This window comes from Triturus cristatus, chromosome 7 (genome assembly GCF_964204655.1).
Source record: "Triturus cristatus chromosome 7, aTriCri1.1, whole genome shotgun sequence".
NCBI classification, from domain to species: Eukaryota; Metazoa; Chordata; class Amphibia; order Caudata; family Salamandridae; genus Triturus; species Triturus cristatus.
In genome coordinates, this window is record NC_140590.1 from 547,844,059 (window position 1) to 547,867,240 (window position 23,182).

The 23,182-nt window shown below is 47.9% G+C and overlaps 1 protein-coding gene across 1 annotated transcript in view; it reads right to left on the reverse strand.

Annotated features, from left to right (window-relative positions):
* The window catches only part of MYO15B (myosin XVB), a 1,465,505-nt gene that overhangs the window by 516,413 nt on the left and 925,910 nt on the right, over positions 1–23,182 (reverse strand). Inside the window, exons 32-33 of the mRNA XM_085614939.1 lie at positions 5,331–5,456; positions 1,229–1,427 (exon numbers count right to left, since the gene is read on the reverse strand). Of these exons, the coding sequence (XP_085471065.1) occupies positions 1,229–1,427; positions 5,331–5,456 (325 nt within the window). The remainder of the gene's footprint in view (positions 1–1,228; positions 1,428–5,330; positions 5,457–23,182) is intronic.

Sequence of the window (23,182 nt, forward strand, 5' to 3'; positions counted from 1 at the left end):
TTGAAGTGTGATTCCAAACGGATTGCATGGCGGCACGATGCGCGTGATTGTGCGCGTGCTCGCCATGCAATCCGCTTTTCGGAGCACTTTTAAAAGCCCCTTACTATAGTCTCGCTTTGCGATCGCTTACGCGATAGCAAGGCGAGACCTAAAAAGGAACAGACACAGGAACAGATAGGCATTGCGTTCGCTGAGGCCTTTGGTTCAAACTTGTGGCCATTAACAGGTGTCCAGTCTGCTGCTGCGGGGCAGGCTGAGCTCACCAACAAGTGGTCTGGAGTCCCGAAAGGTTTAGAAAGAAACCGGCACCTGCCAATGATGGAAATGCCCTCTCACAGACAAATCGTGTTTTCGGTGACGATCTGGTGAGTACTTAAAACTCTGGCATGTGCTTCATTTATGCTGTGAAGCAGGTGGTGAGTACAGACTTCTGGGGAGCAGGACTTCGCTTTCATGAGGCCAGTGTTAACATGCAAGAAACAGAGAGACAGAAAAGGAGGACGAGAAATAGAGGAAACTGCAACAAAAGGGAAAAAGCAGGGATGAAAAAGAACCCGGAAGTGTGAACTTAAGAGACAGGAGGTGTAGGGTGGTAAAGAGGAAGGCATCAGGTACAGTCAAGTCTTGGTATTCGAGAACCCCAACATTCCAAACTGTCAGTGGCAGGTTCCTACAAACAGCTTTTGGAGACAGCCCTTTTTTTAAGAAATCAAGAACTGGACCTCACTACCCCTAACCACTGGACCCCAAGCTAGCTGGTACCAAACTAGTCACAGACGAGTCTGGATGTGTTGGGCGCATGACTAGGCAAATTGAGTACTGCAGCCCGTTTTATGACGGCTGTGGCTTAAAAAAAAAAAAGTTAAACGTAATGAGATGTTATATAAAAGAAATCAACGAAGTTGGAAGTGCAAAAAGATTCTAATAAAGAAAAAGTGATGTAAGGCCACCTGCTGTAAAAATCCTGGCACGTGTGTCCTATTTATGTGGGGGCGAAGCCCGAGGAGGTCAGGCGTGGCCTGAGCCTGGGAGGCTGGTTCCCAAGAGTCGTTGGCCTGATCATGCCATGTGCCTGACCCGGTACTCTCGGACAGCTGGACATCCCCTGTGTACGTGACTGGGGCTGCCACGCGCCTATCGCTGCAAGTAACGTGTTAGAATAATGCACATATCTCCATTCCGCAGACGGCGGTGCAGACGGATTCTCTGTGGCCTGTGGCGGTCTCACCTCAGAGGCTGGATCGGCTGTGGTTCTGGGCCCGGCTTGGTCTGGTGCATTTTGATGATGTTAGCGATATCCCGACTGGGCTGTGGTTTCGGAGGAGGGGTAGGCTTCTTTTTCAGTTCCTTGCTTCCGTTAATACCTTCGGATTTCTTCTGCAGTGCCTGCTTCTGAGTGGGCGGCTTTGGAGGTGGCGGGATAACTTCTGCACAAAAAGAGATGTTACTGTTACCTTGGGATGCTGCACCAACCAACCCTCCCCCCTGCCTGGTCAAGGTCATGGGGAAGAGACCTGATGTGGTCTGTGACAGAGGCCTACAGCAGTGAGCGCGCCCCTCTATGGTGCAGGGCTGTGGGGCTTTGAAAGGGTGGACGATCTCGCCAGAGCGGAGAATATATTTCTGAGGAGTATAGTCCAGCTTCCCAAAGCACACCTCTCCATCCTTTAAGGCTTGATTTGGGTAAGAAAATGATTGCCGATAAGGCTATGCTATGTCCGCTGCTGTTTTGGCAGAGGATTTGGTCCACCCCAGAGTTAACTTCCTACGCTAAGGTCTCGGATGAAGTAATCTCCTTAGGTAAATCGAACAAGTTAGGGTGACTAAAGAACATTAAACTTTTATTAGCCAATATAGGGCTAGAGGGCAATTGGGTAAATCAGGATCCAGCCTCATTCCCCGGTAAAGATCAAATAAAATTGCAGTACTGGGGCTGGGTCGTCCAGACAGCACCTACAAAGCCAAATGAGTGCCGGCTAAATTTGTAATTTACAGATTACAAACCCGCTGTTCTCCTAGAACCCTATCTAGATACTATCCGGACTCCTTTGGACAGAAAACTATATATGCAGGTAAGGTTCGGCACACTCCCCCTTAATGCACTCACTAGCTCATTATGTAATCCCACAACGGCATCATGGTTTTTCCCTCTTTGCACTACTGCATCAGAATCCCCAGCACATGTTCTATTTGCCTGCTCTGTCTATTCTCATCACAGAGAAAAGTGGCTTACACCTTTATGCAAGCAGCTGGGGATAAGTGACCATGCTAATGCGTGACCATGCTAATGCTTTGAGCATACTTGGATCCGACACTAAACAAGTGATAGCCTGTGCAGTTGCAAAGTTTTTGGGCCACACATGGGGCATAAGGAGGAAGCTGCTGAATAGAGGAGGAGACTATCTGTTTTCAAATGAACTTAATGCATCTGATGAGCATACTTAGGCATGAGTTGGCCGTTACACCACATAGTGGTCCCCGTCAGAAGTCCCGGCATCTCAGAGGCTCTGCTGTTTAGGCTGCACCAGTTTGAGGGTTGTCCAGCATGCGAATAATAATTAAAACAACAAGCCTGCGCACACGTAGCCAGTATCTACTAGTCAATTCTCTGTATCGTATCTTAGCACAAATGAGAGCACAGTATCACATATATAAAGCAACTTAAAAGATGCATAACCATGTGTTGTATTTTCTATTTTTCTTTTTATTCCAGAACGAATGCCCAGCCAACACGTGTTTCGCCTGGGGAGGTACCCCACGACATCTTCAGGGCTTCTGGCAAAACAGTTTGAGATGATAGTCTCTCTGCCGGTTATACTTCTGTCCCGGCTGGCGAGGGAAGTGAATGTTCTAAGCTGTATTTAGTCCTTGAGTAGGGACCATGAAATGGAGCCGAACATGGAGGCAATGGGTGAGTGCCTATGTCCGATACGGGAAATGGAGTAAGTGTAAGAGACTGGAGGTGGGCACCGACACTGCGGCATGGCACACACAGCGTACTCGCTGTTCTAGATTTCCACATTCGATATCCAATTCCCCGGGCGGGATTAGTGCACTTTGAATTTCAGAGCGCCTTCTCACACTCAGTTGTTCCTGGACTCTTACACTTACTCCATTTTCTGAATTGGACATAGGCACTCACCCCTTGCCTCCATTTCATGGTCCCTACTCAAGGACTAAATACAGCTTAGAACATTCACTTCCCTTCGCCAGCCGGGACGGAAGTATAACCGGCAGAGAGACTATCATCTCATTCTGTTTTGCCAGAAGCCCTGAAGAAGTCGTGGGGTACCTCCCCAGACAAAACACGTGTTGGCTGGGCAATCGTTCTGGAATAAAAAGAAAAAGAGAGAATACAACACATCATCATTCATCTTTTAAGTCACTGTATATATGTGATACTGTGCTCTCATTTGTGTTAAGATACAATACAGAGAATTGACTTGAAGATACTGGCTATGTGTGCACAGGCTTGTTGTTATTGCTTGACCTTCGGTCTATCACTTAGGGGGTTCAGGGTTAGCTCCCTCCTGCGGCACCATCCAACGTGGATTAGATATAACACAACATGCATACTCGATGTTGGTGCCACCACCTACCACATATGTTAAAACCCTTTCCTTTTCGTACGAATAATAATTAAAGCTATACCCTTGGGTCTATTGTCGAAAATATGATTGTATTATCTATCCCTTTTTAATTTTTAATGTATGGAATGAATTGTATTTTACATCATTTTAGTTAATTATGCTCTATTTTAATCTTGCAAATTTGTAGTGTATGAGCGAAATTGCGCTGGGCACTTTTAGGGTCCTATGACTGAACAATGTTTGCTGCTGCTGTCGGTTAGATCACGCTTCTATTGTATTAAAATGACTTTGGGTCGCATTATGTGTTGCTTCCTGTAACAATGCTTTTATGGTTTTTAACCAAAATAAAGCTAAATGATGATGATGAATACACTGTGCTGAGCGCACAGGTTAGAGAAAGTATGGAGCCAGCAGAGACAGACTGGCATATAAGAACAGCGAGATGATTACGGATGCGCCTGCAACTCTGAAAGCAGACTAGGGCTTAGTTTAAGTCAGTCAAATACCAATCAGCCCAAAGCCCTACATGCCACCAATGCTGCCCAAACCCTAGTGACTTGTCATTGGCACTGCTCTTTCAGAATCATTACCTTTCTTTCGCTTTAGGCTGTTAGTCTATCTCTGATCCAAGACCTGATCAACTACTGAGGCCCTAATACTGCACAATACTGGCGGAGTGCAAACACTGCATAATGTTACTGTACGGTAACACTGCACCAGTATCGGGCAATTATGAGTTAAACCCCAAGGAATGGGGAATAACACAGTGGGACTGGAGTGACAAGTTCTACAACTACACTGAAAGGCTAATTAAATGGGGTTTGATGCATACATCTATGACCTGCTCTCAGCAGGTAGTAAATATGCTGCAGCTTCTGTGGGTTTGATGTGGGGGTGGTGGAAGTAGGGTTGGAAGAGGAAGCTAAGTTCTGGCAGAGAGATGGCTGTAGGATTCTTATGCCACAAAGATATTGGGAAAGTGGCTTGGCTGCTGCTGCAGATAAAGCACCATGCATTGTTTCGGGAGATTTTACCGCCGGTGTTCCAAAGCCTGGAAAAACTTGATGCGGGCACATTGGCCCACTCAGAATCAGGTGGTGTGGAATAATATATTGTAATTCCGCTCTGCTTGCTTCATAATCAGGACCTTAGTTTCATCAACCCAGACCAGTATCATTAAATGCGAAATAAAAGTAACACCCATGGCCAAGGATACCCCAAGCATCCTCCTTATCCAACAGTTTTTCTAGAGTACTTTCCTGCTCATTTAGGGTTAAAATCACACTGGAGTGGCCCCATATTCACCACAAACATGTAACATCCTGTCACTGTAGGTAGACAAATCAGCTCTGCTCCTTAAACCCATCATGGTGTTTCTTTTTAGAACGTAGGTTTGATAAAACAGAGGTCCCTACAACTGGGCATTTCAGCACAGGAATGCTGGCAAAAAGGATACTCACCCCTTTTGGCTCACCTGCACTCTTCATAAATGGCTCCAAGTGTAAGTTGCCCCACAGTGGCAACAACTGTCTAAAACACTTCTCCACAGGCTCACTCTCTAACTGCTTATGAGAGCAATGACACCTACACAGACCCGTCCATTAACAATGCAATAAAGTACTTTAAGGAAGAAACCCTAGGGGCTTTACCAGCCTATAATGAGATTGGTATGGCCTGAAATGGCCAATCTTTATGTGACAAGAAAGTTTATAGGGACCCATGCTGATGTTAGAGCCTTACTGGGTTCTGGCTCTGGACTGCTTTCTCTGCAAGGTTCCTCCTCATCCTCATCATCTTCAGAGTCCCTCCTCGGCAGAAGGATCTTGGAGGTGGGGCGGACTTTCTTTACCTGCTTTTCTCCTTTCCCTGCAAGGCAGACAGACCATTGAATTCAGTGTTTTATATGACACCACTCTGAACTGTTAAGCTGGCAAACATTTTCAGATGCTTCCATCTTGTTTTGAAGAAAATATCTATTCCTGTGACTCTTCTGCTACAACTTAATTGGTGGCGTCTCAAAAGTGTACATACCTTTGTGCGGAGTGCATCTCTGTGCCTCACCTCAACAGCTGTGAATCCTACCTCCCCACAATTTGACTCTGCCTAATAACCACCCACTCACCACATTCACCGATACTAGTCGCTGTAGAACCTTCCATACTCCTCAAATTCAACCAACAGCTCTACACCTGCCACACCTCCAAAACCATACCGTAAGGACAAGGGCTAACTCTGCAATCTGCTACTCCACATCAACTAAACTTTCCACATTGCCCCTGCCCAGACTCCCACCATTCAGCACCTGCCCCACACAACACTCTACACATCCCCCAGCTATTCTGCATCTGTTCAACCACTACTAATGTGGCCAACTTTACACCAACCACTTCCCCAACCATCCTCTCAGCCAGTCCGAAAATTTCATTGTTGATTACTTAAAATTGTTACAATAAATTAGAAAGAAAAAATTGCATATTACATAAAAATAAAAGTATGCAGAATGTCATACTTTTTTTGGGAAATTAAAATTATTACATTCCACTTACTTCCAGCCTAGAGCTGGCAAAGTCAAATGATCTGGCTTTGCCGTCCAACCTTTTGGCTTTGTCCGTGCTTGTTTTGTCAAGGATTTTTAAATTCTTTTATTGCTGCAACACCTACCAGAACCTTGCCAATGTATAACCAATTGCCTAAAAGCAAAACAAATGTTTGGTCTCAAAAAGTACACACTATCTTTGTATTTTCCCAGGCACTGAAGGGAACTGCTTTCTGGTGGATATGCTCCTAGTGGAGGCAACTACTTGTTAGTGGTGATGCTCTTTGTGAAGGGAACTGCTTTGTGTGTGGGTGTGCTGCATGTAGAAGTGCAGAATTCTTTTATTCACACTGAAATTAGCCAATGGCTGAAATGGGCTGCCTATTGCTGTATGCTGCAATAGGCAGAAGAAAAAATGAAAGGCACAGCAAGAGACCAATAGATGAAAAGGACCAGCTGAAAGCAGCTACAAAGACCTAAAAATATATTTAAAAATGTGATGTACATACTCAAAAAAAAATATTTACATCTACACCGTTATCACAATGTCTGAAACTTTCGCAACATTGACACAATTCTTCAGTTTTTTTTGTTGTTCAGACATATTACAGCTGCTTTACAGTGACGAATACCTGCATTGACTCATCAGGGCAGGTACATAGGATTTGGGATAGAGACTATATTTTTAAGAGCAAAGTCTACAGGACTCGAATTGTGGGGAAAGGACTTAAGCAGGCTCTTCACAGTACATGTATGCCCTATATGGCGGATTATGGAGCCATGCAAAGGTCTGTGCTCGTTTACATCTCGCAACAACAGTAAGATCTGGAGAACTCAGAGCTTCATCTAATATGGCTGAGCAACAGGTATTGGTGATTCCATTGCGATCGATGAATGTATTCCACGATAGTGCTTTATGTATATTATCCCAGTTTTTAGTTTTTAGCCCTATTCACCAAAAGAGAATTCAATGCTGAGGCCTGATTTAGCAAAGCAAACTGCAGGTTTATCTATGCCAGGGATGTTAGTAATAAGTGTCCAAATAGATTTCTGAAAGTTGTGCAATATAACCAATCCAGGCTCTTCACCATTTTGTTAGAGTGGGTCTGAAGCCTGTAGAGCAAAGATGGCAAAGGTTTGGTCTATCACGTTTAGAATAGAGGTTGTGCAGGGCTTACTAGCTATGCATGCAAACACCTGAAATAATATGTCAGAGAAGGAAGTTCATTTTTGAGAGAGGCAATATGGGATTTATGCCTACAGTTCAGCGTTTAATAGTTGCAGGTAGACTATCCTATACCTCCCTTTCGGCCCAGGGAATATTCAACAGGTTTTTTCTGCCACCTTCCAGAAATCAGGATCCGAGTGTTGCTGATGTTTATGACTGAATTGCTGGTGATATATTAAGCCTCTCACTGCCATAATGCTCTTAGGAGACCTACACAGGTGATGTCTAAAAATCTGCGTATGATCAGCGTACTGAAGCACAAGTTACTTACCTTCGGTAATGATATATCTGTAAGAAACATTAGTAGTGACAGATTCCTTACCTTAAAAATATCCCCAGGTGTCAGACTGGACCTGGAAAGTTTGCGTCAGCAGAACCCCTGTGCATCGGTAGGCATCGTCGTGCAGCTCCGCGTGCGTTGTTGGCGTTCGTCGGCGCCGGGATGACGGCGCTGGAGCTACCTAGACACGCCCGCGAGCGCGGACATCAGTTCTGCACACAACTTTCCGTGCCAGGAACGCAGAGACATGCAAGAAACTGACCACTGGTGCCTTGAAACTTGGGCCCTGAAAGGATGACCTTAACCCTGGAAATCAGTTCGCAGAACGGGTAGGATAGGTGGGGCGGTAAGGAATCTATCACTACTAATGTTTCTTACAGATATATCGTTACCGAAGGTAAGTAACTTGTGCATCTGAAAGAAACACGTAGTGATAGATTCCTTACCTTGAAAAGATACCCCAGCAATACCAACACTGGTGGTGGGTCTACAAACCAAGATCACACCAGAAAGTCCTCGAGAACAGAACGGCCGAAGAAGCAGTCTCTCCGGACTTGGCTGTCCAGGCAGTAATGCTTGGTAAACGTGTGCAGCGAGGCCCACGTAGCTGCCTGACAGATGTCATGCAAGGGAGCTCCCCGGCCCAAAGCAGTAGTGGCTGCTGTCGCCCTGGTAGAATGGGCGCACAGCCCCACCGGAGGCTCCTTTTTAGCCAAAGAATAATAAGCCTTTATGCACAGAACGACCCACCGAGAGATGGTCCGCTTGTGCACGGCCTGACCTTTCTTGGCGCCCACATAGCCAACAAAGAGCTTGTCATTCACCCGGAACGGTTGTGTGCGGTTCAGGTAGAATGAGAGCGCACGTTTTTGGTCCAGACAGTGGAGCCTCTCTTCCTCTTTTGAGGGATGCGTAGGCGGAAAGAAGGTGGGCAAAGTGATGGTCTGCCCGATATGAAAGGCAATGACAACCTTCGGCAGACAAGATGGACGAGTTCTTAGAACCACTTTATCCGGATGGACAGAGAGAAAAGGTGGTTTAGAAGAAAGAGCCTAGAGCTCACTCACTCTTCTGGCAGAGGTGATGGCCAACAGGAAAGCTGTTTTTAAAGTGAAAAGACGAAGAGGACAGTTGTGAAGTGGCTCAAAGGGAGCACACATCAGATATGTCAGAACCAGATTCAAGTCCCACTGAGGCATTATGAATGGAGCAGGAGGGAAAAGATGAGTAATGCCTTTCAAGAATCTATTTACAACCGGGGACTTGAAAAGGGAAGGTTGATCTGGAAGTCGTAAAAAGGCTGAATTTGCCGAAAGATAGCCCTTAATAGTGCCCAGAGAAGAGCCCTGCTGGGCCAAAGAAAGGAGGAATACAAGGACCTCTGAAAGAGGAGCAGAAAGGGGATCCACAGCCTTTGCTGTGCACCATGCCACAAACTTATTCCACCTGCAGGCATATATCGTCTTAGTGGAGGGACGCCTGGCTGCCAAGATTACATCACAAACTTCGGGAGGCAGGTCAAAAGACGTCAACTGCCGCCGCTCAATCCCCACGCAAGGAGGTGGAGTCTGGACAGGTTTGGGTGGAGGACCGTCCCCTGGTGCTCCCGAAGAGGCAGTCGGATCGGGGGATCGATATACATGCCGAGTAGCTCTGGATACCATACTCTTCGAGTCCAGTCCGGAGCCACAAGAATGGCTTGGGCCCGGTCGCGCTTGATCTACTTCAGTACTCTGGGTAGAAGTGGTATAGGCGAAAAGGCGTATTGTAGACCGCAACTCCACTCGCGACGAAAAGCGTCGCATAGCCAGTGCCGCCTTGGAAATTCCAACGTGCAGAACGGATGACATTGCGCGTTCTCTTTGGTGGCGAATAGATCTAACTAAGGCTCTCCCCACTGCTGAAAGAGACCTTGCGCCACGTCCGAGTTCAGACGCCATTCGTGATCCATCATGCACCTGCGGCTGAGTTCGTCTGCCCTGGGTTCAGAGAACCTGCCAAGTGTTGAACCACCAGGGAAATGCCCTGATGTTCCAGCCATGTCCAGAGGCGCAGAGCCTCCTGACATAGGGTCCACGACCCCACCCCGCCCTGTTTGTTGCAGTACCACATGGCGGTGGTGTAGTCTGTGAACACCTGCACTACCTTCCCCTTGACAGAGGGAAGGAATGCCTTCAGTGCTAGTCGTATCGCCCGAAGCTCCAGAAGGTTGATATGGAGCCTGGACTCTGCCGGAGACCAGAGTCCTCTGATCTCCGCCTCTCCTATTTGGCCGCCCCAGCCCAGAAAGGACGCATCTGTCACAACTGTGTTCTCCGGTTGGGGAAGGGAGAGGGATCTGCCATTGACCCAATCGCGATTCGTGAGCCACCACTGCAATTGTCGTGCAGTGCCCTCCGAGATCTGGACGTGATCGGCTAGGTTGCCCTGATGCTGTGCCCACTGGAACTTCAGGTCCCACTGCAGAGCCCGCATATGCCATCTGGCATGATTCACTAACAGGATGCAGGTGGCCATCAGGCCCAGTAGTCGGAGTGTCATCCTGACCTAAACACGGGATAGAGGCTGAAAGATCTGAATCATCACCTGAATATCCCAGACTCGCTGCTCGAGAGGATAAACCCGAAACTGCGCAGAGTCCCGAACCGCTCCGATGAAGTGGAGCTTCTGAGAGGGAATCAGGTGCGACTTCGTCATGTTGATGGAGAACCCCAGCAAATGCAGGAGATCGGCCGTAGTCTGGAGGTGGGAGACGACTGCCTGGGGCGAGCCCGCCTTCAACAACCGGTCGTCGAGATAGGGGAAGACTGGAACCCCTGATCGGCGCAGATGAGCTGCGACCACCGACATCACTTTCGTTAACACCCGAGGGGCGCTGGTAAGGCCAAAGGGGAGCATGGTGAAATGAAAGTGCTCGTGGCCTACCGTCAACCGCAGGTAACGCCAGTGGGCCAGCAGGACGGGGATATGAAAGTAAGCATCCTGCAAGTTCAACGCTACCATCCAGTCTTGCGGGTCTAGGGCAGACAAGACCTGAGCAAGTGTGAGCATCTTGAACTTCTCCTTCCGGAGGAAGCGATTGACGTTCCAAAGGTCTAAGCTAGGACGCCCTTGTCCTTCTTGGGGACCAGAAAGTAGTGGGAATAACAACCATGACCTACTTCTGGCCCAGGAACGTGCTCGATGGCCCCCTTGGCCAAGAGGGCCGTGACTTCCTGTTGAAGAAGCGCAAGATGGTCCCCCGACATGCAGTGGTACTGAGGTGGCATGACTGGAGGGTAAGTCTCGAAGGGGAGGGACTAGCCCCTTCGGACAATTTGCAGCACCCACTTGTCCGAGGTGATGTTGCGCCAGTGGGGGAGATTATGTCGAACCCTACCACCCACTGGCGTTTGATTGGCCTGAGAGGTCGGACTAGGAAGGCTTTGCAGTGGATGCTGCGGGGGTGGAGGTAGACTGACCTGCCCGCTAGCCCCCCAGAACCGCATCGAGGGTTTCCACGTCCACGCCCGCGCAGAGCCTGTGGCTCTGGAACGAACGTGTTGGGGCACCCCTTCCGTGGCCACGACAGGAACGAAAAGCGGAAGGCGGAGGAGGGCGAGTGGCGACATTCCCAAGGACTTGGCAATAGCCCGCGAGTCTTTAAAACGCTCCAACGCACTAGCCGCCTTATTGCCAAAAAGGCGAATGCCATCAAAGGGCATGTCCATCAAAGTGTTTTGGACATCCCCTGAGAAGCCAGTTGTCCTCAGCCACGCGTGGCGCCGCAGTCGTGGAAATCGCCCTGCCCAGTGAGTCGGCGGTATCAAGCCAACAACGAATAGTGAACTTTGGTGCGTCTCTCCCAGCTGCAATAGCTTGGGAGAGTACTGTCTGTGCCTCATCCGGACAGTTGGGCAGCACCTGCACAACCGTATCCCACAGAGAGTGGGAATAACGGCCCAAGCTGGCAGAAGAAAACAGCTTCTTGCCAAGCTGCTCCAGCTTCTTGGATTCCCTATCCTGGGGTGAGGAAAGGAACGCGCTCTGGGAAGCAGAGGCTTGGACAACCAAGCTCTCGGGAGTGGGGTGTTGGGAGAGAAAGAGGGGGTCGCCCGGAGACAGGCAATGGCGGCGGGCCACGTTCCTATCCACAGGAGCCCCTGTGTTGGGCCTAGACCAAGTGCCCAAAAGGATGTTAAAAAGTGCATAATTAAAAGGCAGCAAGGGCTCCAAAGAGGTTGCCGCCGGCTGAAGCACTTCTGTCAGGAGGTTATTCCTGACGGCCACCGTAGGGAGTTCGAGGCGGAGGGCCTCTGCTGCCCTACATACTACCACTGCGTAACTGGCTCCCTCCTTCATAGCCACGGTAGGAGGAGACAGCATGCAAAGGTCAGGTGAGGTGTCAAGACCACTGGCATCCCCTAAATCCTCTACCCAGTCCGGATCATAAGCACACTGTTGTGTGAGAGAGTCCTCAGACCCCTTCCAGTCCTCCTCTTCCTCTGAAGTCTGCGAAACAGGCTGAAAATAAGGAGGACGGACATAGGGGAAAAAGGGCCCCATCAGCGTCGGGATCGGCACCGTGTCAGGTTCAGGGCTGAAACTGGGGACGACGTTGTCCCGAGGAGCGGGCGATGTCAGAGGTGGTGCCGGTGGGGTCGACGTCGGTGTAGGTGTTATAAAGTCAACCGGCGTCGACCGGGGTACGATCCCGGATCCCGTGAGGGGGCAGGGGGGGTGTGTGTCCTGCAGCGCCGGGGCCGGAGCCGCTGGCGATGGAAGGACAGGACCCCGGTCGGGCCCGTGGGCACACTGGCGGGGCCAGACAACCCAAAGAGTCGGTCCATGACATCAAGAAACTCTTGCACCTGAGCAGGTGTCGCCCAACGGACCCGGAAAGGGTGGGTAGGTGGGCGGTGACGTTGCAGGCTCTGCCAGAGCCGCGGGGGTGGCACCACCCGCACCCTCAGCCACGATGGGAAGTCGAGGAGCAACGACGCTTCTTCGACTTCTTTGTGGAATGCTTCGACTTACCTGACCCCAAGTGCAAAGACTTAGATCCAGAGGAACGATGGTGACTGCTCCGCGACTGGTCCCTCGACCTCCCACGAGACCGGAACCTTGAACGGCGCGGAGCCGACTGCCGGACTTCCAGCAACTTGCGGGACTGCTCCCGCAAAGTCTTCAGTGCCATGGCCCAGCAGTCGGGGCATGACTTGGAGTCGTGGTTGTGCCTCAGGCAGTAGAGACACACGCGGTGTGGGTCCGTCACCAACATCATGTGACTCGAAGAAATTGAGACAAAAGGCCTCGAAAAAACTCAGTCAAAAAGTGAACGGGGGTACTTGCTCTTCACGGATCTGCACCTGCTGGTGCGGAAAAAGAAAGAACTGACGTCAGCGCGCGTGGGCGCATCTAAGTAGCTGCAGCGACGTCATCCCGGTGCCGACGACGCCAACGACGCACGTGGAGCCGCACAACGACGCCTACCGATGCGCAGGAGTACTGCTGACGAAAACTTTCCGGATCCAGTCGGACGCCTGCGGGTACTTCTAAGGTAAGGAATCTATCACTATGTGTTTCTTTCAGATGGACTTGAATACGCTATGAGGCTAATTTAGGTGGAGACGATTTACCTTTGCTGACTTCTGCACCAAAATCGGAGTTACACAGTCTGAAAAGCAGGGTGCTCGTTTTGTTTCAGGCCCGAATTTGTGTCAATTTTTTCACACGCTGAGATCATGCACCAGTCTCCCTATAGCCCAGGTCACGCAATATGTTGACTGTATGACACATAATAATTGGGGTGGGACTCCCAGAACATCTAATGGACTCCATAACAATCCTCTGCTACCAGCACCTAGGGTAGCTTTATGATAATTAAAAAGCACATCCTCGTTGATAAAGGGGGACCTTTCAGACATGAATCAAGATTATTACATGTAGGGTGCAAGGCCATTATGGAGAATGCGCCAGTTTGGATGAAAAAAGTTACTTACCTTTAACTATAGTTCTCCAGCATTGGTATCTTTCGGAGATGTGATGCATGTCACTGAATAATTCCCATTTGTGAAGGTGGGAGAGGTACCATACCCTTGAAGAAGCAGTATGACAGTATAGTTGCCTTAAAATACTTTAAAACATTATCACTTGAGCAGTGCAGTTACCTGTTTCTGAAAGACCTGAAATCCAGTTAATGAGATGAGTGCGATGGCTTCCACCCCTCCCAGAGGCCAGCTCACCTCAGATTTCCTGCACAAGTGTAAAAAGCAGAAATTAACAAGAAGAGAGTCTCTATTTGGGGAGGAGGGAAGGCCACGTGGGAGGCGGAAGGGCCACATGGGAATATATGAAAAATGTAAATGCTGGAGAACTTTAGGTACAGACATGTAATTTTGTTTCCCTCCAGCAAAGAATTCTTCATAGATTCACATTCTTGAATCAGAATAGCAATCAGTACCATAAGTTTGTAGATGGTCCATTAATAATAGAATCGGCCACCTCTAATTGAAAAAATAATGAAGCATTGCTCTTCCCAGCAGAGGATCGCTCTCTGCTACAGCATCCGAACAGTAGGGCTTAGGAAAAGTATGGCGATTCTTCCAGGTAGCTGTTTGGCAGATGTTGGTAAATGGCATTCCTGCATAGAAAGCCAATGACGCTGCCATACTCTTGGTGGAGTGTACAGTGACTTTCTATAACAGAGGACATACCACTTTTGCAACTAGCAACTGATCAGACTTTGATGTCTTTTGTTTGGTTGAATTTAGAACCTTGACAGTTGCGCATGTAATACCATGTAGAGTTCCCATTTTATTGGAGGCTTCCGTGTCAAGGAGAGGAAACTCTGGTGAGTCCCTTCAGAAAATCACTTACTACTCTGTGACACCATAAGGATGGTCCTTGATATGGCTGCGAGTTGCACCCCAACGGAGGCATGCCTAAGGCCCACATGTGCCAGGTCTAAGAGTTATGGTTAAATCTGCTGAGGTTCAATTGAGAATAGGTGCAGGCCTCTGGATGAGCACCAAAGGCAAAACTTCCTCCATTTCACTGTGTACACCCTGTTAGCAAGTAGAGCTGTAGCCTAAGCAAGAATATCTATACAGGCCACATGGATGTCTAGATGTGAGAACTCAGGAAATTCAGGAGTCTTGCCAATAACCTCAACAATCCCTGGTTGTGATGAAGGATCTGCCTGTGATTCCTGCAGGGGATATACATGTGTGTCCCAAACGAAAAATGTTGGAGTTATTATAACTGCAGGAGATCCATTAACCAGCATTATCTGGACCATGTTGGGATTTTTAGGAGGATCCAGCATTACTTCCTTCTGAGTTTGGCAATGACATGATATCAACAGGATAAGGGAAAAAGTGCACACAAGTCCCTGACCAAGCAATTACAAACACCTTTCCTCATAATTCTGGCTATGGGTACCTGCTTGCATTGAACTGGCGTTCCCCTGTTGCAATCAGGTCTAATCTTGGTTTTCTCTGGAACTGCTTTCCTGTTTGTGGCAACTCTGCAATGTGAGGCTGAGGTAGTCCATCTGGTCTTTATCTGCTTCTGGTAGATGTTCAGTCTTCAGAAATATCTTGTATTTTATAACCCAATGTCACATGTGTTGAGCCTCACCTGACAGTACCAGAGATCTTGTGAGTGCCTGTTTGTTGATGCAGCAGCGGTCCGTGCAGGTAAGAGCAGTGGGGCTGGGGGTATTTCGGTAAAGACGACAAGGAGGGAAAACAAATTATTTATTTAAATTTTGCTCGTGGTCGTCTGTCGAATCCCCCTCCAGCCCCACCGCTCTTACCTGCACGGGCCGCAGCTGTGTTGATGTAAAACATCCATCTGGTGCTGCCCGTTCTGATCAACACTGATGAATGGTGTCATAGCAATAGAAAGGACTAAAGCCCTCACATAACAGCTCTCAGTTCCAGCACACTGATGTGCACTTTTGTTTTCTATGTAGGCCATTGACTTTGGCTGTTACCACTTGAAGACCTGCCTCACATCCTTGCATTGATTCATCTGTGGTGAACAAAGTCTGTTTGAGGTGGAAGATACAACAGACCCACTCCTGTGTTCTTTGTTGATGTCCGCCACAGGAGAGCCTTTTTCACCGTTGCTTTATTTGAATTTGCTCATTGAATAAGCCAGATATTGGTGCCCATTCCTTATGCAGTTTGTGCTGTTTCGGAAGTATTTGTAATTGGCAAAGCTGTTTGAGGCATATATGTCAAGAATTCCTGTCATACAAGGGAAACACGCCCTTATGTAAACAGGAGAGCTGTTACATAACTCAAGGGAAACACGCCCTTATGTAAACAGGAGAGCTGTTACATAACTCAAGGGAAACACGCCCTTATGTAAACAGGAGAGCTGTTACATAACTCAAGGAAAACACGCCCTATAAAGGGAGGAACCGGGAGGTACAAGGCTGTCGGATATTGTGTTTACACCGACGTACCTGCTTCGTGAAGAGCAGTGTTCCGGAGTGGTGCTCCAGTAAGGCAAGAACGGAGGTAGGTCGAGTCGTTACTCCCTGGGCCGTGTCTTGCCCCATCGTCACCTGTGAAGGACCCGGAAGCTCTACCGGTCAACCATTGAGCTTCGCTTTTTGACTCGGCTGAGTCCAAGCGCAGTGGCGCTTTTGCTGGTTGGAGTCGTAACTCCCAGCCCAACCAGAGACACAGGGACTGCCAGCTGTAACGCACACCAGGAGGTGTTTGCCGCGTTACAGACTCGGAAGTCCACAGGATCGATCGAGCGGCTGCTCTCGGTTCAGTCTTCTTGCTTGTGATTGGGGTATCGGTGACGCATCACCAGGAGGTGACTCCGCGTCCCGGTGCAGTCTGAGGAAGAGGTTGAGCGGCTGCTCCCTTCAGGTAGAGACCCCGGCTGGGTGTTTCCCTGACTCCTCGATTCTCCCCAACACTCTTCGTGCCCCTCACAGCCTACCGATTGGCATTGTCGGCCATTTCATTTCTGCCCTCTGTTGGCATACGCCGGGATCGGCGTATATGCAGAGGACGGTTAGGACCATCCGTGCTGTGGGCTGGTAACGTACTTAGCCTGGAGGATTCCAGTGACTATAACTTTTGTTTGTTCTTTGTATTTTATTTGCCTTCATTAAAAGAACTAACCCTTCACAAGTGGTTGCGTCCTCATTGTCGTGTCTGTTAAACGATCCTGAGACGTTCAGGGCGTTACAATATATAAGATGATATCATTCCTAGTAGTCTTTTCACCAAGTATATCTTGACAAACTAGCTACTTTTGGATCATACTTGTCGAACAAGTTACTTACTCTCGGTAATGATATATCTGTAAGAGATATATATTAGTTATAGATTCCTTACCTAAGTTATACATTCCTTACATGAGAACTACCCCCAGGCGTCAGACTGGCTCCGGAGAATTTCTTCTCAGCAGTACCCCTGCGTGTCGGTAGGTGGTGTGGGTCCACTCCGCGTTCGTCGTCGGTGTCGTCATTGCCCTGATGACGTTGCGGTATCTACTTAGACGCCGCCCCTGCATGCTGACGTCAGTTCTTTACACGACATTCCACGCCAGAAGCGCAGAGCCATGCACGACACTGACCACTGGTGCACAAACCTAGGGACCTGAAAGGGAGTCCCTTACTCTGGAAGTCAGTTCGCAGAACAGGGAGGATGGGTGGGGTGGTAGGTAATCTATAACTAATACATATCTCTTACGGATATATCATTACCCAAGGTAAGTAACTTGTTCATCTGAAAGAGACTATTAGTTATAGATTCCTTACCTTAGAATAGATACCCCAGCAATACCAACCCCGGAGGTGGGTCTGCGAATCAAGTTCACACTAGAAAGCCCCGGAGAACTGAACGGCCAAAGACGCCATCTCTCCGGCTTGACAATCCAGACAGTAATGTTTAGTGAACGTATGCAGAGATGCCCACGTGGTTGCCTGGCAGATGTCACTGCGGGGAACTCCATGTCCCAAAGCAGTAGTGGCTGCCGTCGCCCTGGTTGAATGGGCACGCAGTCCAACAGGAGGCTCCTTTTTTGCCATGGAATAACATTTTAATGCAAAGGATGACCCATCGAGAGATGGTCTGTTTTCGCACGGCCTGACCTTTCTTGGCGCCCACATAGCCAACAAAGAATTGATCTTTCCCCCGGAATTGTTTTGTGTGATCGAGATAAAATGATAGCGCACGTTTTGTATCCAGATGGAGACTCTCCTCCTCCTTGGAAGGATGTGGGGGCAGGAAGAAGGTGGTCAAAGTGTTAGTCTGTCCTGTGTGGAAAGAGGTAACCACTTTGGGAAGAAAAGAAGGTCTAGTTCGAAGGACAACCTTGTCCGGATGGACAGAAAGAAAAGGAGGTTTAGAAGATAGAGCCTCAAGCTCATTCACCCTTCGAGCAGAGGCGATGGCTGTAGGAGATTAGGATCTGCTTATAGTTACCCCCACTTCTCGCTGATGCTCACTGTTTTTTGACTTTAGTCTGGCTGGGATCCTGAGTTCCAAGGTCCACCAGGTAGGTAACCTCTCCCTTTTTCTCAATTATGGCACTTATCTTGGAGGGCTGCTGGGGCCACAGGCTCTAACACCCATACTTTCTGCCTTGGCTGGTAAACAGTCAGCACTGCCTTTTGGTCATGCCAGGCCTTTTGTAATTCCTGGCTAGCCTCAAGGTTTTCATTTGCCTTCTTCATGTATTCAGCCTTCTTGGAGCGGAGACCAAGTACATAGTCCACAATATCCTGTTTAGGGGGTTTGAGAGGTAACTCCCATCCCTCCTTCACTAGACACAATGGACCCCTACCTGGATGTCCAAACAGAAGCTCAAATGGACTGTAACCAACCCCCTTCTGTGAAACCTCTCTGTAGGCAAAGAGAAGGCAGGGCAAAAGTATGTCACATCTGCGCATAAGCTTTTCGGGGAGACCTTTGATCATGCCCTTGAGGGTTTTGTTCAACCTTTCAACTAACCCATTTCATTGTGGGTGATAAGGGGTGGTGACTTTGTAGTTCACTCCACACTCCTTCCACATAGCAGTCAAGTAACTAGACATGAAGTTTGCATCTCTGTCTGATACTACCTCCTTAGGGAAACCCACTCTGGAAAAGATTCCTAGTAGGGCCCTTGCCAACACAGGTGCTGTGGTGGTCCTAAGAGGAATAGCTTCTGAATACCTAGTGGCATGGTCCACCACCACCAGTATAAATCTGTGCCCAAATGCTGTTTTAGGATCCATGGGACCAACTATATCAATCCCAACCCTCTCAAAGGGAACCCCCACCACAGGTAGTGGCATAAGGGGGGCCTTTGTTGTACCACCTGCCTTACCACTGGCTTGACAGGTGACACAGGAGCGACAAAAATCCTTGGAGTCTTCAGACATGTGAGGCCAATGAAAGTGAGGGACAATTCTTTTCCCAAGTCTTGTTTTGGCCTAGGTGACCTGCTAAGGGGATATCATGAGCTAGTGTTAATAGGAAGCCCCTAAACGTCAGAGGTATAACCAACCTCCTGGTAGCTCCAGGCTTGGGGTCTCAACACTCTGAGTAAAGGAGTCCATCATCCCAATAGATCCTATGGGTTCCACTAGCATTCCCAGCAGCCTCATCAGCAGCTTGCTTTCTGAGGGGTTCAAGAGAAGGGCAGGTCAGCTGCTCCTGGCTCAGATCTTCCCTGGAAGGGCCCCCTGTACCCAAGAACTCAATCTGATCAGGTTCAAGCTCATCTGGGACTGAGATCATCTCCCTCAAGAGACTGATCTGCTTTCTGAGTCAGGGGGGGGAAGACACTGCCTTACCCCTACTGCTCTTTTTCTTGGAAGGCGCCTGGTCCATTCTTCCAGGATCCAGGGCCTGTTCAGTGTTAGACATTTTTGCCTGTGACCTGGTCATAGCAAAAACATCTGCAGGGATTCCCAACATTTCTGCATGAGTCCGGAGCTCCACTTCAGTCCAAGCTGAAGTTTCTAAATCATTGCCAAGCAAGCATTCAACAGGGAGGTCTGCACTTACAACAAACCTCTTGGGGCTAGTTACCCCTCCCCAGGTGAAATTAACAACTTCCAAGGAACAGTCTGTCCTGATATTGCTAGCATTGGTCACTTGGTACATCTCACCAAGTATGATTTGCTCAGGAGCTACAAGATCTTTTGTCACCATTGTGACACTTGCTCTTGTGCCCCTGAATGCCAAGACCTCTTTTCCATTTATCAAGGGCTGCTGTCTGTATTGGCCCAGATTACTGGGACTGACAAATAAGGAGGCCATATCCATGCAACCATCACAGATCAGTACAGCCTGAGTAGGAACTCTGACTAGGCCAGAGTCCATCTCAGATCTGAGCGTTAACCCTACTACACCCTTATTCTGAGTACCACCACTTGGAGCTGAACTAGGGGGGAACAGTTGCCTTAGGGGCAATGGTGGCTGGAGTTGAGTCCTTGGACTTGGTACAATCACTTGTCCAATGGGTTTTCTGTTTACAGATTTCACACCATGGTTTCTTTTGGCCATTTCCTTTGTTGGATTGGGACTCCCCACCAGATGCATATTTTTGTGGCCCTTGAGAAGACTTCTGGTCTTTACCCTTTTCCTCACCCTTATCAGAGTTTTTAGAATTCTGCTTCTTGGAGTCACCACCTTGGTTTCTGAACCTTCTGCCTCACCCTGGTTCTGACCCATTTGTCTGCCTTCTGGCCCAATACTTTGGGAGAGGTCAGATCAGAGTCCACCAGGTACTGATGCAACAGCTGATTTTGACAATTATTAAGGATCTGCTCCCTCATAATTAAGTTGTACAATCCTTTAAAATAATACACCTTACTGCCAAGTAACCAGCCTTCCACAGCCTTAGTAGCACAATCTACAAAGTCAACCCACTCTTGGGTCTGTGCCTTTTGGGTGTCTCTGAACTTTAACCTGTATTGTTCAGTGGTTAGGCCAAATCCATCAATCAGTGCACTCTTCAAGACTTTGTAATTATCAGCATCCTCTACACTAACAGTGAGGAGCTTGTCTCTACCTTTTTCTGCAAAGGAGAGCCACAATATTGCTGCCCACTGCTAATTTACCAGCCCTCCCAAGTGCAGTTATCCATTTGTGGATGTCATCCCCACTCTGGTAGGGAGGGACAATCTTGTTCAGGTTCCTATGGCCATGAGTATGGTCTCTACCTCTAGTGACACTGTTGCTTCCACCTTGGGGCTGTAGCCCCAACCTTTGTGAAGCTATCTGGAGCCCCAGGGATTCCCTGTCTAAGGCCAGCTGCTCTTTTTTGATTCTGAGCTTTGCTCTCTCAAAGACCAGCAGTCTGCACTTCCTGTCATAAGAGGACTCCCTTTTATGAGAGGTAGTGGTCCTATTAGAAACAGAGGTCCCTACAGAAGTACCAGAATGAATAGGTTCCTGAGAAGGAGATCTAGACCTTCTTGGTAAACTGTTAACCCTTCTAGGTGGGGTAAAGAGAGGGCCATTAATGCCTTCTCCCTCACCTGCACCTTCAGGAAAGATTGGATTGTCCAGGTTAGAATCATCTTGATCCTCCTGGTCAGCTTCAGAGTCCAGGTCCTGGATGTTTTCACTTCCAGTCCGGTCTTCTTCTGCTGCCCCCCCCGACCAACTTGCCTGCCTCATCAGACCCTGGGGTCTTTCTGAGGTCATCTAAAAGCAAAGCCTCTATGAGGCGTTGAGTCCCAGGGGTTTTCCCTGTCTTCAGTTTTCTAGATGCACACATATTTCTCAATTCCTGAAATGAGAGGTGGTCATACTTAGTCAGCAAGGAGTCACTGGCTTCTGCTCTTGAAGACATGCTAGTGTTGCGAGATGTTGCACCTACCTAACCTAGTGGGAACTACTAAACTCTCTTGAGTTGTAGAAAGGGTGTGCTAAGCCCTTGACACACAACTCTAAGTTCAGTAGAACTTACTGTATTCTAGACTTGATTTATATATACCTATGTTCCTATAGTTTTAAGTTAGTCACTCAATGAGATTATCTGGTAAAGCAATAGCAAGCTTGAATCCCACCGCTGCACACCAATGTGAGAAGTTAGCCTGGTATATGCTGTCCACTAATTATAGTGGGCACCTTGCACCGGTCCAAACAACCTTTATTGATGATTAGGTTAAAGACAACCTTTATTGAAAGCTATCCTAGTGGTAACTATGGAGAGCAGCCTTCAGGCTAAGTCTTGAAGGAATGTAAAGCAGCTTGGTTTACCAGATTATAACCTCCTGAATGACCAAATGAAAGGAGAACCACACAAGGAATATATATGTATATATAAAATATATGTATTTATTACTAAACACTCTACTAACCTCTTTATGAGATTAGAGAGCAAGGCACACAATATTACAGTTCTAAAACGACAGTAAATAGCACAATATAGTCAAAACAGCCCAGCACACTTCCATATATTAAATGGATGTACACATCATCATTGGTCCAAATGCATAGTGAGATAAATTAAAAGCCAACAGTTGTTTTTCCAAGAAAAAAGTTGATACGATCTTGCATTATTGAAGTTCATTCTTTATTCATGTTATTTTAAAATTTGCAAGCGCCAACGCGTTTCGTCCTCAATTGGACTTCTTCAGGGCTTAAAGTGTAAAATTTACTCAGTCGTATAGCTGTTGCCAGTATATTAAGCCAATTGATTTGAAACTACGTATGTCCAAAGAGATATGTTGTGTCAGTTCAGGGGTACTCTTATAAGTCCCTAGTATATGGTATACTATGTACCTAGGGCATAGGTACCCCATAGGCCTCTCAGGGGCTGCAGCATGTATTATGCCACCCCTGGGAGAACATTCAAAATGACACAACAGGTTTGCTACAGCAGCCTGTGTAAAGTGGTGTATGCACCCCTTACTTAGATATAGGTTCACTATATCTATCCATATCACTGCACATATAAACCTATCAGTCACCCCTATGGCAGGCCTTATCAATCCTGAAGGCAGGGTACTGGGTTTTATGTGAGAGGGAGCCCATGCATGAGCAGAGACCCTCTGCAGCCTTCGGAACCTTTATTCCGGAGTTGTTTGTGATGCAGCCAAACCATATACTCTTAAGTGCATTATAACCTCGCAGTAAATGCTAACTTTGGAATGGCTGCATGGAAACATGTCACGTTTGGTGTTAACCACCTTGGAATTATACCTCCACACCAGTAACTGGTGTGGGAGGTATGATTCCACCCTACTGGCGAGAGAAACATGACCGCACCGGTACACCCGGTACCAGCTTCACAGACCCTGGCATCAAAAAATGGATGCTGCCAGCCACAGACACAGGTCTGCCCTCCTGCTGCTGGACAAAACTCTGGTAATGAAAGACAGTGGTCCGTGACTACTTTAAAGCAGAAATGAATTTTCAATTGTACTTATAAGTGTAGCTTCATAAGTCAAACACTGGTAATGAATACCACAATGCACAAGATCACCAGGGTATATTTGAATTCAGTATATTTATTATCATATACTTCAATTATATCAGAATTATTTAGATACAAAGGTTGCTCAAAGAAAAAAGGGGGGGGGGAGAGAATAG